Source organism: Phragmites australis, chromosome 7 (assembly GCF_958298935.1).
Source record: "Phragmites australis chromosome 7, lpPhrAust1.1, whole genome shotgun sequence".
NCBI classification, from domain to species: Eukaryota; Viridiplantae; Streptophyta; class Magnoliopsida; order Poales; family Poaceae; genus Phragmites; species Phragmites australis.
The window spans coordinates 32427601-32443544 of NC_084927.1; the positions used below are offsets into that span (position 1 = coordinate 32427601).

General features: G+C 49.4%; 3 protein-coding genes across 4 annotated transcripts; 2 read left to right on the forward strand and 1 right to left on the reverse strand.

Annotated features, from left to right (window-relative positions):
* Positions 1-288: 288 nt before the first annotated feature.
* Positions 289-1854, reverse strand: LOC133924808 (fasciclin-like arabinogalactan protein 8). Its single transcript, XM_062370523.1, has one exon. It carries the CDS (start codon positions 1672-1674, stop codon positions 379-381), a length of 1296 nt encoding a protein of 431 aa, XP_062226507.1. The 5' UTR covers positions 1675-1854; the 3' UTR covers positions 289-378.
* Positions 1855-9683: 7829 nt separating this feature from the next.
* On the forward strand, positions 9684-13873 carry LOC133924809 (uncharacterized). Of its 2 annotated transcripts, XM_062370525.1 has the most exons (8): positions 9684-10053; positions 10874-11328; positions 11729-11843; positions 11948-12601; positions 12721-12819; positions 13113-13241; positions 13349-13622; positions 13707-13873. In XM_062370525.1, exons 1-7 carry the CDS (start codon positions 9775-9777, stop codon positions 13613-13615), a joined length of 1998 nt encoding a protein of 665 aa, XP_062226509.1. In that variant the 5' UTR covers positions 9684-9774; the 3' UTR covers positions 13616-13622; positions 13707-13873. The 2 variants fall into 2 exon arrangements, with proteins under 2 accessions (XP_062226509.1, XP_062226508.1); XM_062370524.1 differs by lacking the exon at positions 13707-13873 and having other exon boundaries at positions 13349-13676.
* A 780-nt stretch (positions 13874-14653) lies between these two features.
* LOC133924810 (histone H1-like) lies at positions 14654-15627 on the forward strand. The gene is made up of 2 exons (XM_062370526.1): positions 14654-14885; positions 14975-15627. The coding sequence occupies exons 1-2, from the start codon at positions 14763-14765 to the stop codon at positions 15422-15424; spliced, it is 573 nt and encodes a 190-aa protein (XP_062226510.1). The 5' UTR covers positions 14654-14762; the 3' UTR covers positions 15425-15627.
* Positions 15628-15944: the final 317 nt, after the last annotated feature.

Genomic DNA, 15944 nt, shown 5'->3' on the forward strand with positions numbered 1-15944 from the left:
ACAGTAATAGCAAGAACAAATCAACCTCAAATGGAAGTTCCGACCTCTAAACAATACCAAAATAGGCATCACAATCACCGTCTCCAGTCTGGCCTGAGGACCAAATCCTACTTCCTCCTACCGACCAACCAGCAAAACCAGGAAGAAGAAACAACTTACAAGCAAATAACATGATCAATGGAGCCCACGAACTCACGAGCAACAACAGATTGCATTGCGCCACACCATGCCAGGGGCGGAGGATCAAGAAGGAAAAGAGGAGAGGAGGAGGAAGAAGATCAGCCCCCGCACCCCCCCGGATTTCTCCGCTGCGTCCGCCACTGCACCATGCATATGCCCAGAGAGAACAACGAGGGCTCGGCGTCGAACACCTGCCGCTTACAAGAACGGCGCGACAGCCAGAGCGAAAGAGGCCACCGTGGCCGCGAAGGTCATGACCGCTGCGGTGGCGCCGTTCTTCTTGGTGTCGGCATTGTCCGCCTCGTCTCCCGCCGGCGCGTCGGCGGGTGCAACGTCGGGCGAGTCCGCCGGGGGTGCCGGCGGTGAGTGCGACGGCGACTTGGCCTTCTTTTTCTTCTTGCCGGCGGCCTTGGGAGAAGGCGCCGGCGCGGAGGCTTCGGGAGCAGGGGCCGCGGCTGGCACGTCGCCGACCGGTCCGGGCCCCGGCGCGGGAGACGGCGCGCCACCAAAGAGCTCGCGCGGGAGCAGCACGCTGTCCACCGTGTGGATGACCGTCGGGGTGTCGTCGAGCACGGTGGACGCGACGCGGGACTTGTCCACGCCGGTGTCCAGCGACACGTCGTCGCCCTTGGACACGACCGAGAGATCGTACTTCCCCGCGCCGTTGGAGGCCAGGGTCGGGATGTCGCCCTTGGCGACCTTGAGCGACGCCTTGGGCGCGTACTGCGGCAGGGCGTGGTACTGCAGCAGCGCGACGAGGTCGGCGCTCGTGAGCTTGTTCAGATCGGGCAGGTCCTTGGCCTTGAACGCCTCGTCGTTGGGCGCGAACAGCGTCAGCGCCTTGTCCATGGCGACCTGATACATCTTGATGACACCGGACGACACGATGAGCCGCGCGAACTGCTTGCACCCGGCCTTCTCGAGAAGCCCGGTGAGATTGGCCGACGCGGCCGACGGGGAGCCAAAGAGTCCGGGGAAAGTGATGGGGTCGGAGACCTCGAGAACGGAGAGGTTGTATGGCTCCTCCTTGATGCGCTTGGTGTACGTGGACTGGAACTTGGCGCCGGGCGCGGCAGAGGCGAAGGCGACCTTGCCGCCGCGGAGGTTGGTGATGTTGACGTGGCCCATGTTGCCGGCGGCGTCGCCTGTGGTCTGGTAGAGCGTGGTGGTGAGCTCGGAGCCTGAGTGCAGGGAGTGCAGCTTCTTCTCGTCGTAGTAGTCGAGGAGGGTGAGGAGGCGGAGCGCGTTCTTGATGTCGGCGAGGGAGAGGTTGGAGACGAGGGAGGACATGGCGCCGTTGGTGAGGACGAGGCAGGTGACCGTGCTGCGGCTGTTGATCTCGTCGCAGACCTTGGTCTCGGAGAGGTAGCTGTTGTACAGCGTGTACTCCGGCATGCCGTCGAGGACGGCCGTGATGTTGTGGGCGGACGCGGTGGCGGCAGCGAGGAAGAGTACCAGGAGGATGAGGTGGCGCTGGTGGTGGGAGGCGGCCATGGCGCGGTGGCTGTGGTGCGGCCGCGGGGAGAAGGGGTCAAGGGGAGCGTGAGGGGTGCTGGGGTTTTAGCGTGAGGGGTATTTGGGCTTGGGTTTTAGCCCTTCGGGGATTGAGCCGAGTCGAGACGTTGGGTTGAATTTTGACCCGGGTTAGGTTTGGTGTGAAACGTTGGTGACAGGGTGTGGGGCACTAGAGTCTGGACATGTGCTGCTGCCTCGATTGCTGTGACGATTTTCTGCGGTGGGGTGGGGAGTGCCCCCGCGTGCTGACGCCGTGATGATATCGAGTGGAGTGCGAATAGTACTAGACAATAGTGCTATTGGTACAACTGCTGTGACGACATTTTTTTTCCCTGGCAAAATATTGTCAAACGTGACCATCATTTTGATACCCGCTAAGGATACTACGCTTCTAGCACAAAATTATGGAACAAATGCAGAGTTACGCAATCTCTATCAGCTAAACCGCAGGCAAAGTTAGTACCAAGTTGCCGTATGATTCACAAAAACAAGTACTCCGTAGTTCATGATAGCAGTAGCAGCACTTGTACTGTTTTTCTCGAACAGAATGAAAAAGGAGAGAGAAACTGAGGCTTGTAGAGTTGTGCTTGTGGTATACTGGTAACCTACAGCCCTTTTGTTTCGCCAGCTGCCCACGTAGATCCATCCGCCCTCACGAGTTTACCGACGCGGCTACGCACAGTTCAGATCATCATCGTGCATGACGACTAGGAAGGAAAAAGGCAAAATACAAAGACACGCACACAAAAAGGGAAAACACCACAGATCAGTGACGGACCCAGGATTTAGCGATTGGGTATTCAGTATTAAAAAAAATGTTCAATCCAAAATACGAGAAGTCCATAGTAGTGTAAATTTTAAAGTATAAATTGTTCATAGTAGAGAAGTTTCAACTAATTAAAAGAAATTACAAAGCATTTAAACAAAATTACAATTTAACTTTGTGTTCATTTATGGCTTGGAAGCGTTTAATGATGTCACTATCCTTAACTTGCACAAAAAATTTACGCTCAACTGCTGATTGCCGAACTGGATAGTCACAACATAAAGATCATAAATACCTGATATTTGTTGCTATGTGGGCTCTTTTCAGTTAGGGAAAAATGCAAACCCCCCCTAAAGTCACTTGGATTTTAACTTTCCCCTCCAAAAATTGTTTTGTTGCAAAAAAAAACCCCCAAAGTTTTGATTTTGTTGCAAAAACACGTCCAAAAATTTAAAAAATTTAAAAAAATCACAAAAAATTCTAAAAAAAAACTAGAGACAATTATAAGACCTTTTGTGAAATTTGTTTTCAAAAATAATATCCTTTATATCATATTACATGGAGAGTAAGTTTGAAAAAAAAGAAAAACGTGCAACTCATTTATTAATTCGAGTTAAATGCATAGTTAATTATTTACTAATCCAAAAATTATGAAACAAAATTTTTTAGTCTTCTTACATGATCCTCTATATTGTAAAAATACATGAAATCTTGAAATAGTTATTGTAACGTGCAGGATTGAGTAAATATGTTGCAGATAGATTAATTCATAACTAATCCATAACACCCCCAAAATTAGTGAAATCACTTTTATTAGTTTACTAAAACAATTAGTTTACAATTTGCTGAGTGGTCTGATGAATTGAAGCAGCAAAGATATATATATGTAGTATATATGCTATATACTTAATTTTTTTCAAAAAAGTTGGGTATTCAATTGAATACCCATGCATCATGGTGGGTCCGCCCATGCCACAGATGATAATCATTTCCAAGCGAAATATAACCAGAGAAAAGACAATCGATTGGTGGATGGTTTTGATTGCCACTTTCGCCGCTGCGACTGCTGCGTGCACGGCCTTGTGTTGTTTGAAAGAACTTGCTTGCAGCAGAACAAAAAGCACTGCTACGTACACATGCCTAAGCTGCTGGTTATCCAGTTACTTCCGTAAGTTAAGTAGACAAGAGCCAAGCCCAAATTCTAGTTGAGTACGCATCTTAAATACGGTGGGATGTGCATGCCCACGCGTTGTACTAGCAGTTCAATTCAACGTGGACCCCAACGGGATAGGAGCTTCTAGTCCACTCCAGTGTCGGTGGGCACGGCGCCCGGCGCGGACCGCGGGCACCGGCCTTCGTGTTCGAGGGCGGGCCTCGCCACAAGCTATTCCTTCCGTGACAAAAGAGTGTCGGTGTTTAGGTTGGGCCTTGCTAATCTTTGCGGCCTGTTCGGGCCGTTGGGTCGGGAAATAGGATCCGCGTATGTGCCTTAGTGCAACACGCATAATGACCCGAGATTCCATCTCTCCAAACAGTAGGCCGTAAGTGGGCCGGGCGATTGGTATAGCGAATCACAATCTCATTACTCAAGTAAAAGCCATGGCCCCCTGTAGTTAGTACTATTTAGTGTTTGTTTCTGTAGTTTAGTTTGTTTGGTTAGTATGGGTGCATGTATGTGTGGGCTTTGGCACTGGATTGTTAGTTTTGGATCGTCGGTTCTCACATCGGCAACGCTAAAGTTATAGATTGGCTCTCCATCTATGATGTTAATGAGGGTGGAGGTGTTGTTTTTTTGGTTGTTTAGTCGTCCGATAGTTTGAGGTAGTTGCGCTGCTTGAGGCGTCTGATCCTTGTCTCTTGGTGATGATACATTCGATGGCCGTAATAAAGTGCTTGGACGTTCAGCTGTTCAAGAGCATGTAGTGTCTGATGTGCTTATTGTTGTGGCAAAGAAAAACTTCAAAATTTATTTGTCGAGAAGGTGTTCGGCTTCAGGCTGCAAGCTTTGATTGCTAGTGACGAGGACAAATGGGAGTTCTTTGCAAAGACCAATGTGTTATTGTTGTATTTTTCAGAGGTGTCTTGGTAAGAACTACGATGTAATATAGCATCGATCGGTAGCACCACCATGCCACCTGATCGTGTTTCCTAGAGTTGTTTATGGTCACCCGCTTCATGATTCATATTTTTTCAGTCACGGGAAAACCCCAGGGATGATGCTGCACCATGTAACCTTTTTCGCAACCACGCCTCGGTTTCTCACAATGCATAAAGCTCCAAGGCATGTGTCGGTGTATCAGGAACCAGGGATCCCTGAGTCCCGAGGCCATGCCAGCCGTCCGCCACGTGTCACCATCCCGCGAGGTCCCTCCTGCGGGATGAGGAAAATCTAAGTTCCGGGAGAAGGTGCTCGGGGCCACAGCCTCTGGTCCCCGAGCACCCCAGTTCCCCGATAACCCGCAGAGTCCAAGTACCGGGAAGAAAGTGCTCGGGGAGGTTCCCGGTCGCCCCCGAGCACCCTAGTCCCCCGATGATCAGAAGAGCTAAGTTCCGGGAGAGAGCACTCGGGGGGCTGCGTGCGGCAGCCCCTGAGCGCTCGGTTCCCCGAGGGTCAGTGCAAAAGTGCTCGGGAGAGAGTGCCCGGGGTTGCACGTGGCAGCCCCCGAGCACTTGGTTCCCCGAAGGTTCGAGCGAAAGCGCTCGGGAGAGAGTGCCCGGGTTTGCACGTGGCAGCCCACGAGCACTTGGTTCCCCGAAAGGTCAGTGCAAAAGCGCTCAGGAGAGAGTGCTCGGGGCTGCACGTGGCAGCCCCCGAGCACTCGGTTCCCTGAAGGTTCGTGTGAAAGTGCCCGTGAGAGAGTGCTCGGGGAGGTGAACAGTACCCCCGAGCACTCGGTGCCCCGACGACCCAGAAGGGCCCCCGAGGTGTCAACCAATCAGAGGTCCGAGGCCGCATTTAATGGGCGTGCGCGGCCTGACATCCTGGTATCCCCAACTGCTCCCACCGCAGTGTTAGTCCCTGCCATGCTTTGGCAGAGAGGCGTGGGGCCATTAATTGCACGGGTCCCGTCCCGTATCATCCGGTGTATCTCGGGATAACATTGCCAGAATCAAGGCGTTCCGCCTGCCACCCTGCCGTGGCAGAGGAACAAGACAGGGTGGGCGCACCGGGTGCCTCTGTGGCTGCTCGGTGGGCCCTCTCAACGGCGCCCAGCGCCAGGGCGTCCACAGTGACGAGTGACCGGACGCGCGTCGCGTTTTTCCACCGCCCCTGTCACTTCGCCCAGAGGAAATGATGATGCCTTTCTCAGTCGTGGCGTCTGGGAACTTGTGCCCCTTCTTTCCCGTTCGGGGTATGTCGTGGCCGGAGAGTGCATAAAAGGATGGACACACCGGAGGAGGAAAAGGAGAAAAAAAAACAGAAGAAGAGAGTCAACCAAGCCAACAGACGAAGTCATCACAAGCAAGCCTGAGCAGAGCTCCGGCCGAAGAACAAGGAGCCTCAAGCTTTTAGCTAGACAATACACTCTTGTAACCAGACATATTCCTTGAGGGATCCCCCTCAGGGAAAGTTATTGCATCCATACAGGAGTAGGGTATTACGCCCCTGTGCGGTCCGAACCTGTCTAAACTCTGGTGCATTTACTTTCCTTTGCACTAGGACGATCCTCCCCCACCACCGGCCGTTGCATTTATTTCCGCTTCCATTTATTTCTCCGACGAACTTATTCAGGATCATCCCCCCAGCCGAATCTCTAAAAAGGGGTCTCTCGGAATCCCTGCGACAGGAGTTCACCCTCCGACAGCATGTGTTCATTGTGTCATGTGGCGTATAGGTTGTGCTTATGTCCCGCGATGATGTGTGTACCAGGCGACTTGTTTTTTTCTTTTTTTTATGGAAACTTGCTTTTGTTTTGTTGGGTTGTGGGTGAAAAATGGATCTAGCCGGTTCCGTTCATGAACTTTGGCGGCGACATCGTTGTCCTCCTCCAGTCGTGCCCCCTCCTGCATGGCTTCCACGGCATGGTTGCAGCTAGAGCAGCTATGCAAGGGAGGAGCGCACGACGTCAACGTGCGGCAGCTGTATGCTTACGAGGTGTCGACAGCGCAAGGCGGCGTCACCGATCCTGCTCGCGTCGCCAACGAGGAGCGCAACTCGGCCATGGCCGCCACTGCGCAGACGCGAACGATGGAGTGTTGTACTTCAGCTAGGCTCTTGTAGGTTTCTCTTGCCCTTCTCCTTTCCTCTCGTGCCCACAGTTCTTCTAGTCCCTGCAAGTGTTCACCATTGCACATAACATGTTTGATGAATTGCCTCGTTGTCGGAGGATGAACTCCTGTCGCAGAGATCCCGAGAGACCCCTTTTTAGAGATTCGGCCGGGGGGATGATCCTGAATGAGTTCGTCGGAGAAATAAATGGAACTGGAAATAAATGCAACGGCCGGTGGGGGGGGGGATGGTCGTCCTAGTGCAAAGAGAAATAAATGCACCGGAGTCTAGACAGGTTCGTGCCGCACGGAGGCGTAATATCCTACTCCTGTGTGGATGCAATATCCTTCCCCGAAGGGGACTCCTCAGGGATATATCTGGTTACAAGAATATATTGTCTAACTGAGAGCTTGAGGCTCCCTTGTTCTAGCTCTGCTCAAGCTCACTTGCGGTGTTCTTCGGATGATGCCTTCGATCGTCTCGATCTGTCTTCGGATGTTTTCTCGTGTGTTCGGGTTGTCTTGGTCTGTGTTCTCGATCCCTCCTTTTATCTTCTTTCTGTATGCCCATCCTTTTATGCACTCGCCGGCCACGACATACCCCAAATGGGAAAGAAGGGGCACATGTTCCAAGACGCCACGGCTGAGAAAGGCGTCATCATTCCCTCTGGGCGAAGTGACAGGGGCGGTGGAAAAACGCGGCGTGTGTCCGACCACCCATCACTGTGGACGCCCTGGCGCCATTGAGAGGGCCCACCGGGCAGCCACAGAGGCACCCGGCGCGCCCACCCTGTCTTGTTCCTCTACCAGGGCAGGGTGGCAGGCGGAACGCTTTGATCCTGGCAACGTTATCCCGAGATACCCCTGATGATACGGGATGGGACCCGTGTAATTAATGGACCCACGTGCCCCCTGCCAAAGCATGGCAGGGACTGACACTGTGGCGGGAGCAGTTGGGGATGTCAGGATGTCAGGCCGCGCATGCTCATTAAATGCGGCCTTGGACCCCTGACTAGTTGACACCTCACCGGTGGGCCCCTCTGGATCGTCGGGGCTTTGGGTACCCTCGCGCGAACCTTCGGGGAACCGAGTGCTCGGGGGCTGCCACGTGCAACCCCGAATACCCTCTCCCGAGCGCCCTCGCACGCACCTTCGGGGAATCGAGCGCTCGGGGGCCGCCACGTGCAGCCCCGAGCACTCTCTCCCGAGCACTTCTGTAGAACCTTCGGGGAACTGAGCGCTCAGGGGCCGCCACGTGCAGCCCCGAGCACTCTCTCCCGAACACTTCGGTAGAACCTTCAGGGAACCGAGCGCTCGGGGGCTGCCCCGTGCAGCCCCGAGCACTCTCTCCCGAGTACTTAGCTCTTCTGCCCATCGGGGGACTAGGGTACTCGGGGGCAAGCGGGCACCTCCCCGAGCACTTTCTTCCCGGTACTTAGACTCTGCGGGGCATCGGGGAACTGGGGTGCTCGGGGATCAGAGGCTGTGGCCCCGAGCACCTTCTCCCGGAACTTAGATTTCCTCATCCCGCAGGAGGGACATCGCGGGATGGTGACACGTGGTGGACGGCTGGCCTGGTCTCGAGACTCAAGGACCCCCAGTTCCTGATACACCGACACTCGTCCGTTCAAGCATCTTAGAATGTAGTCTTACAATGGAAAATACTTCATTTTTACCAAAATGTATCTAAGATGATACAACTTGCAGATGAAAGAAGGAAAAAGGAGAATCTAAGGAGCAGAAGCGGGCAAGGGAGGATTCTTCATAGCTCAAGGAGGCAAAAGGGGAACGAGCACATGAAGGTCCTGTGCAAGCACAAGGATGGTTCATCTTACTGCGACATGAATGGCAGTCGATCCTTGTGCTTGTGGTCCAGTCGAATGGCAATTTACGACATCCATACAACTACATGAGTTTGTTGATGTATGGATGAAAATCCAAATAGTGGTTCTGCAGCCTGCTATCCTAGGCAACATTGTGCCTCCACGCTCCACAGTGGTGTTCTTATGGGTGTTAGTAAATCCTTTTGTAATTGTTGTTTTAATCTTCTTTTTGCTGCTAGCTGCCAACTGTCTGTCTGTAGGCTCGCTCAGAGTAGCTTGCTCGGCTCACATCGACGCTGGCGCTCGGCTCGCATGCGGATGCATCTCGCTCGGCTTCTTCCACTTGCTTTGAGATCTTTTTTATAGCCACGTGGTGGGCATCCAGGCGGTGCTGCAGGAACCAAGAAATTGTTTCCCCTGCCGGTGTTTTTCTGGGGCTGCTGCACTTACTGTACCATTGACCACTCAGATGTTGGGGGAAGAGGGAGGCGTTGGTTGATGCACCCGCTTGTGGTGCAGACGGTAGAGTGGCCTAGCTCAACATTAGTGCCGTAGCGATCAACAGTTGTTGCCATTCAGTTCAGTCATTGGGTTTTATTTTTTATTTTTAAAAGATTGGTTGTTGGGATAGTCCAATTTACACCTCACCCTCAGTTATTATTGAGATTTATTTGCCAGCCTTGACTATACGAATTCCAATTTACCATCTTTCAAATAACTAACTATATCAAAATCGATGCAAATAACTATGAGTACTTGACTTACTAAAGCTATATAGCCAAAATAGCTCAGCTCAATTAAAATCGACTGCCCTCAAAGCTCCACTTGGATTTGCTAAAAAGCTCGATGTCTATGTAAATGAGAAAGCTTGAACCGACCAATAGCTAAGCAACAATTAATCGGTTTAAGGTCACGCTAGTCGGACTACTTAATTAACATCTAGGTAGACAACCGTCTTTCATAACACTGTTTTGAGCCTATAAAAAAAAGAATGATCTTTTGACGATAATAAAATGCCTAATGAGCATACCTGATACAGATTATGAGGCTACAAAATTTCTTAATGAATTATTTCTATAAAAGAATCGATGGCGGAACAAACCAGGAAAACCAGGAGTTGTTCCCTAGCATCGATTTCTGATCTGACGGTGCTCCTAGCATGCAGCCTTTGGATGACCGAAGCGGATCCGCCTCCTCTCACAAGTCACAAACTCACAACTCACAAACCGCAGGCCGCACGAAACGTCGGATCCACGGCCGCCCGCCTCCTCTTCCTCCCAGATGGCGGCGGCCTCGCCGGAGAAGAGGCCTCCTCGCTCGCTCTTCGACCTCCCCTCTGACTTCTTCGATTCATCCGTCCTCCTGCGGGCTCACCCCTCCTCGTATCCCTCCGCGGTGGAACCGTCCGAACCCTCCCGGCCGCTTCCGCCGCCGACTCAGCAACAGCAGCAACCTTTGGAGGCTGCGGGGTTCAGGTGGACGTGCAACACCTGCGCCGCCGAGTTCGAGTCTCTGCAGGAGCAGCGCGAGCACTTCAAGTCCGACCTCCACCGCCTAAACGTATATACCTGCGCTCTTCCTCTCCACTTGAATTGGCATCTTTCCCTGCAATTTCTGCTTGATTTTGGAACGTATCCTTTACGATGATAGATATGATGAAAAAGGTTCAATTTTTTGTTTAGCTGCTAGTGCTGAAAGATATCTTTCAGTAGATGGAATGCACAATTATATTTGCTGTGCAGTAGAGTTGACTGCTTATTGGGGAAAAACAACATGAGGGTTTATTAATAATTAAATTAAACCTCTTAAATTGGTCACTTCATGCAGTAACATCTAGGAAGATCTAATCATAAGCCCGACAAAACAACATAACACATTATTATTTCACTGCAGCCCCTAAACAAAGATTTGAGCACTAGAAACTCTGTAAGGGGCAGTTTTTCATTGCTGTGTTGGACTGTGCTGTGCTGCGAAGATGCTATGTACTACCTTATAAATCCATTTAGGTTTGTCCTAAGTCAAACCTTTTTAGCTTTGATCATCAATAATTAGAAAATCATATAGATTGACAGCATAAGGTTGATGTTACTAGATTCATCATTAAAAATACTTTCATAATATATTTGAAATAATATACTTTTATATTTTTATAGATATTATTAGTAAAAGTACCATATTGGAGACCGTGTCGATGTCCTAATGGACTTATATTTGGGATCAGAGGAAGTAAATGATTATACAGCATAGAATCCTGATTTTATAACATATTGTCCAATAACTGCTTGGGTTCGTGCACATATCATTCTCAAAGTCCTAAACATTATGCATGTATCTCGTCTTATTGATCCCCATGCATTTATTTTTTTGGCATTCCTGTCAGGTTAAGCTGAGCATTGCTGGTAAAACTCTTATCAAGGAAGAGGACTTAGACAAAGCAGATTCTGATTCTCTGTTTGATGATTTGGAGATATCTAGTGTTTCTGGTTCGGAGGATGAACTTGAAATTGGACCTGCATCAGATCGTGTCCTCTCAGTTAAAGGCAGGGAAGAATTCAGGAAGAAATTTTATTTTCACCACCAGTCGAGTGACAAGGTTTCTATTTGGAGATGCATACTGTTGAAAGAACATGAAGAACCATTCTTTGATTGCAAATCTGGCCAGATGGAAAGTACATCTTGTGTACCGGAGGATGAGATGATAAATAGAGTGAAGCGCTTGACTTGTGAACCTCGTGATGCTTCACATTTGAGGATCGTTCTACTAACAAGTGGTGGACATTTTGCTGGATGTGTTTTTGATGGTAATTCCATCGTAGCGCATAAAACATTTCATAGGTAACAACATTGCCAGATTCAACTTTAATGCACAATAACTTGTTAGCCCTATTTCTTCATGAATAATGCCATCATGAATTTTTTATTGATGCCCTGCACTTGATAAATCACCTTGAAATCTCAGGTTGCAACTTACAACATATGCTGGCAGCCGATTGGTTATGTCTTTAATGTTGCATAAAGTATAAACCCAGTAAAAAATGAGGGTTTTGAGTGCTGCAAAGAGCCTCTATTTACCCTTTCATGAGATGCTCCTTTTCCAATGTAAATATAAGTGTGAGATTACTTTGTGGCTGAAGAAGTTAGAGCTTGTTTCTTTGTTGAGCATACCTTTATTGGCAATGCTTTGCTTTCTACATGTTTCTAGTAACTGATTCTTATTATTCATTTATCTTTATAGATATGTCGTAAGAGCAAAGGCTGGAAAGAGGCAATCTGGAAAAGATGCTACCGGAAAAGTTGCACACTCGGCAGGCTCTTCTCTTCGCCGCTATAATGAAGCTGCACTGAAAAAGGTAAGTTCTACATTTCAGTGAAAAATCCTTTTGGTGTAGCAACTGATTACAAGTTATTTTCACATTGGCTCGTTTTTACGTGTCCTTCGTTTATCTTATTTCAGGAAGTTCAAGAATTGATACTTTCTTGGAAGTCATACTTTGACATCTGTGTTTGTGCCTTTATATATGCTCCATCGAAGAATCGTCAGATGCTCTTTGATGGGGCTAAGACTCAGTCAGTACTGCAAACTTGTGATATTCGCCCTGTCCCATTAACTGTTCATCGGCCCACCTTGAAAGAAGCAAAACGGGTATATAGTAGCTTAACGCAGCTCTATTATGAGATGGAATGTTCAATTACAGATGAAGTGTTACCACATGTGGAAAGCATGGCGGGTCCTAAACAGAGTCAAGAAAAGAAGAAGGAAGTGGTTATGGATTCCAAGGAGTCTATTTCTAATTTGTCCATCAGTTTGGAGTCGTTGAATAAGAATGAAGCCACAACCGTACCATCATCTAAGAATGAAACAACACCTCTTCATGAGGCAGCAAAGTCTGGCAATGTTCAGCTAATTCTTGAGTTACTTGAGCAGGGTTTGGATCCTTGCATCAAAGACGCCAGAGGAAAGACACCGTACATGCTGGCTCCAGATAAGGAAACTAGAAATACATTCAGAAGATTTATGGCGCTCAACCTTGACAAATGGGATTGGCATGCTGCAGATGTGCCTAGTGCACTAACAAAGGAAATGGAAGAATCACAAGCAGCAAAGCAGGTGAGTTTTATGTGCCCAGAAAAAAAATTCTTGTAATCCTTTCGTGAAGTTCTTATCGTAAAATTAATCAAGTAGGTGCACAGAACATGGCTGTGTGTTGACTTGTGCTTGTACTATAGGCAGAGAAGGATGCCAAGAAGAAAGCGCGTGCGAAGGAATTGAAGAAATTAAAGAAAGCAAAAGAAAAGGAGAAGGAGAAGGAAAAGGAAAAGGCAAACGTTAGTGCTGATTTCAGAATTTGTTGTGACTACATCTGGTTGCATAAATCCCATTTATCCCATTTGCTCCATGGATGCAATACTTACTTTATTGGTTTTTATTTTTAATTCACAAGTCATGAGCTGGTTGCCCCAAATGTGATGCTGTGGTTGCTGGTGTTAGTTCATGATTTCCATTTCTTGTTATTAATTGGCTGGTGAACGTTACTACTTATGAGTCATTGAGTTACCTTTAACAGACTTTTTTTCCTTTTATCTTCTTATTTCTGTCATTTGGTTTTATCAAACTGTAGGCTCAAGCATCACAATCACAAACTGATGTTAGAGGCACTTCAACAGCCCAGATGGCCAACAGAACTGCTTCTGTGCCAGGCCTGAAACCAAAGCATCAGTCGCCGCAGCTTATCCTTATTGCAAAAGAGGTATGTTCTAAAGAGGAGCCATTTCGCACCTGTCACATTTTAAAATACTAGTAGTTCCGAACTGCACGCGTGCTTATGCATTTTTTCCTTGATGAACCTTTAATCAGGAGGAACGGCAAAGGAAACTAGCCGAAGAAAGAGAGATGAGAGCAGCGGCAGCAGAGAGAAGACTTGCGGCTCTCGCAGCTCAGTCAACTGGGACATCAGGTGCCGCAGCAGCAGACTGTTCCACACAGAGAGCAGCAGCAGACGGGGATACTTGTTCGTGCTGTTTTTCTTCCTTGGCTGGCAAAGTACCATTCCACAGATACAACTACAAATATTGCAGCACTACGTGTATGCATCTTCATTCAGAAATGCTGGAAGATGATTGAGAAAATTGTATGATGAGAAACACATGAAATTTTTATGGTACTTTTACCTCATGATTCTTAATTTTGAGCGTGTCTGAACTTTTAATCGCAGACACAAGTTTTCTCCGTACGGGAGAGAGTGACGACAAGGGAGTTGGAGAGTCCTTACATACTCCATACTACATGCGTCCCCCCCCCCCCCCTGATGTTTTGGAAGAAGGAATTTGTTCGTATTTGTTTGATGTTATGAGATTTTGACATAACAACATGGGCCTATTTCATTTGGTGTTGGCTACAATTTATCTGACTAAATTGCTTTATTCATTTGTTCACATAGGCGGCTGAGGAGAAGACAAATTTTTTTTTTGAGATAGAGGCATACTACCATATTGTATCTTTTCTTAATACATGTGCACAACCACAAACATAACACAAAAAAACACTTTATATTTTCAGGCAGTTTATATTCAGAGAATTATGTAAAAATCAGTTAGCTCGTCCATCCTCATTGTATGGACTGCTTTTCAAGGAAATGAATCCACAAAAATTACAATAAAAATCGGATTTGTCCCTTACTAGGCCAATCCAGGCTTTGAGCTATTTGGGAAGGCCCAACTCACGACTCAGCATGCCACCACGAAAGGACAGGCTCAAGGGCATTTTGGTAACCCGCTGTCCCGCTCCACTAACGCCCATATCCGGATTGGGAACCGAAGGCCTGAAACCACGAGTTAGTTCCAACACCCGTTTCACGAACACCGAGAGACCGTTCCAACCCCAGGGCCCCCACCGAGAGCGTGAACGCCACCCCACCGGTCTACCGTGCACGGTTTCCACCGATAGGCGCTCGCGCGGTTTTGTTGCGAGGCAGAAATCCATTTCCCGCTGTGGACGGCGCACACCGGCCAGCGCGCCCGCACCGTCCCCCCATCCGACGGCCGCGATGCGCTGAACCCACCTCTCGCGGATCGTGATCCGCGGGACTAACCTCTCAGCCAATCAGGTTGCAGCCTTCCAATTCCCCCGGATCGCTCCCCGCCCCGCCTATAAATTGGCAGCGACCGGGTCCTTGCGAATCCATCCATCCATCCACAGCTCTCCTTTCGAAATCAATCTAACACACACGGCTGCGGCTTCTAGAGCCCTCTGTCTGTTTCCGCTACCTACGATGCCAGCCATGGCCAAGCCCGCCTCCCGCACCGCCAAGCCCGCCGTGGCGACGAAGCCGAAGGCCTCTGCCGCCAAGCCGAAGGCCGCTGCCGCGGGCGCCTCCCACCCGCCCTACTTTGAGGCGAGCGTCTGCTCTTCTGCGTTTTGCTCCGTCATTGATTAGGTTTTGGTGGAATTGGGGCTGATTGAACCTGGATTTGTTCCGTGCAGATGATCAAGGAGGCGATCACGGCGCTCAAGGAGAGGACCGGCTCGAGCTCGCACGCCATCGCCAAATACATGGAGGACAAGCACGGCGCTTCGCTACCGGCTAACTACAAGAGGACGCTCTCCATCCAGCTGCGGGGTTTCGCTGCCAAGGGCAAGCTCGTCAAGGTCAAGGCCTCCTACAAGCTCTCCGACGCCGCCAAGAAGGACGACTCCAAGGCCAAGCCCGCTGCCGCCTCCAAGGCCGGGCCCAAGCCGGCCAAGGCCGCCGCTAAGCTGAAAAAGGACGCCGCCGCCAAGCCCAAGAAGACCGCCGCCGCCGGGAGCAAGCGCAAGGCGCCGGAGAAGAAGATCGTGGCGAAGCCCAAGAAGTCCCCCGCGGCCAAGGCCAAGGCCAAACCCAAGACCGTCAAGTCCCCTGCTGCCAAGAAGGCCCGGAAGGTCGCCGCCTGAGATTATTCCATAGGCTGTAGCTCTGATTTGGGTGGTTTCTAGGACATGTACAAACTAAGGGTGTGTCGAGCGTTTCTGATCTGTGTTCTGGGCTAGGTAAGTTCTATGTGTCCTGGTTGTTGGTGTAGTGTAAGTTAGGTTTCTTGGAGTGGTGGTGATGTATCCAGCTCTTCCTATATGAAATGAACTTGCAGATTTCTCAATCTGAACCGTGTTTTGAATCCACCCGATTCCTTCGGTTCATTCTTGGTTCAGCAATTTCAGCTCATTTGTCATCGGATTTTAATTGGTTGTGCAATTTGATCTTTAAATCTTTCCATCTTGCAATTTTGTAGTACCTGTTTACTGAGGTTGTTTATTGAGAGCGCAGCGCTGGAGGATTCTTGCGCTTTGCATTTTAATTTGGGGTTCCGGCTTGCCTCCACTTTGTTCTGTATAAAGTGAATGGATGCGATTATTTCTTTCATAAAGGTCCGGCGGGGCACCGCACAATCGTTTCGTACGCTGCTGTTCCTCCACG

Coding starts and splice junctions, on each gene's coding strand:
- LOC133924809 (XM_062370525.1), top strand. CDS start 9,775: ATGGCGGCGGCCTCGCCGGAGAAGAGGCCTCCTCGCTCGCTCTTCGAC. Junction 11,844..11,947: donor ATGAAGCTGCACTGAAAAAG/GTAAGTTCTACA, acceptor ATCTTATTTCAG/GAAGTTCAAGAATTGATACT. Junction 12,602..12,720: donor AATCACAAGCAGCAAAGCAG/GTGAGTTTTATG, acceptor CTTGTACTATAG/GCAGAGAAGGATGCCAAGAA.
- LOC133924808 (XM_062370523.1), bottom strand. CDS start 1,674: ATGGCCGCCTCCCACCACCAGCGCCACCTCATCCTCCTGGTACTCTTC.
- LOC133924810 (XM_062370526.1), top strand. CDS start 14,763: ATGCCAGCCATGGCCAAGCCCGCCTCCCGCACCGCCAAGCCCGCCGTG. Junction 14,886..14,974: donor CCCACCCGCCCTACTTTGAG/GCGAGCGTCTGC, acceptor TGTTCCGTGCAG/ATGATCAAGGAGGCGATCAC.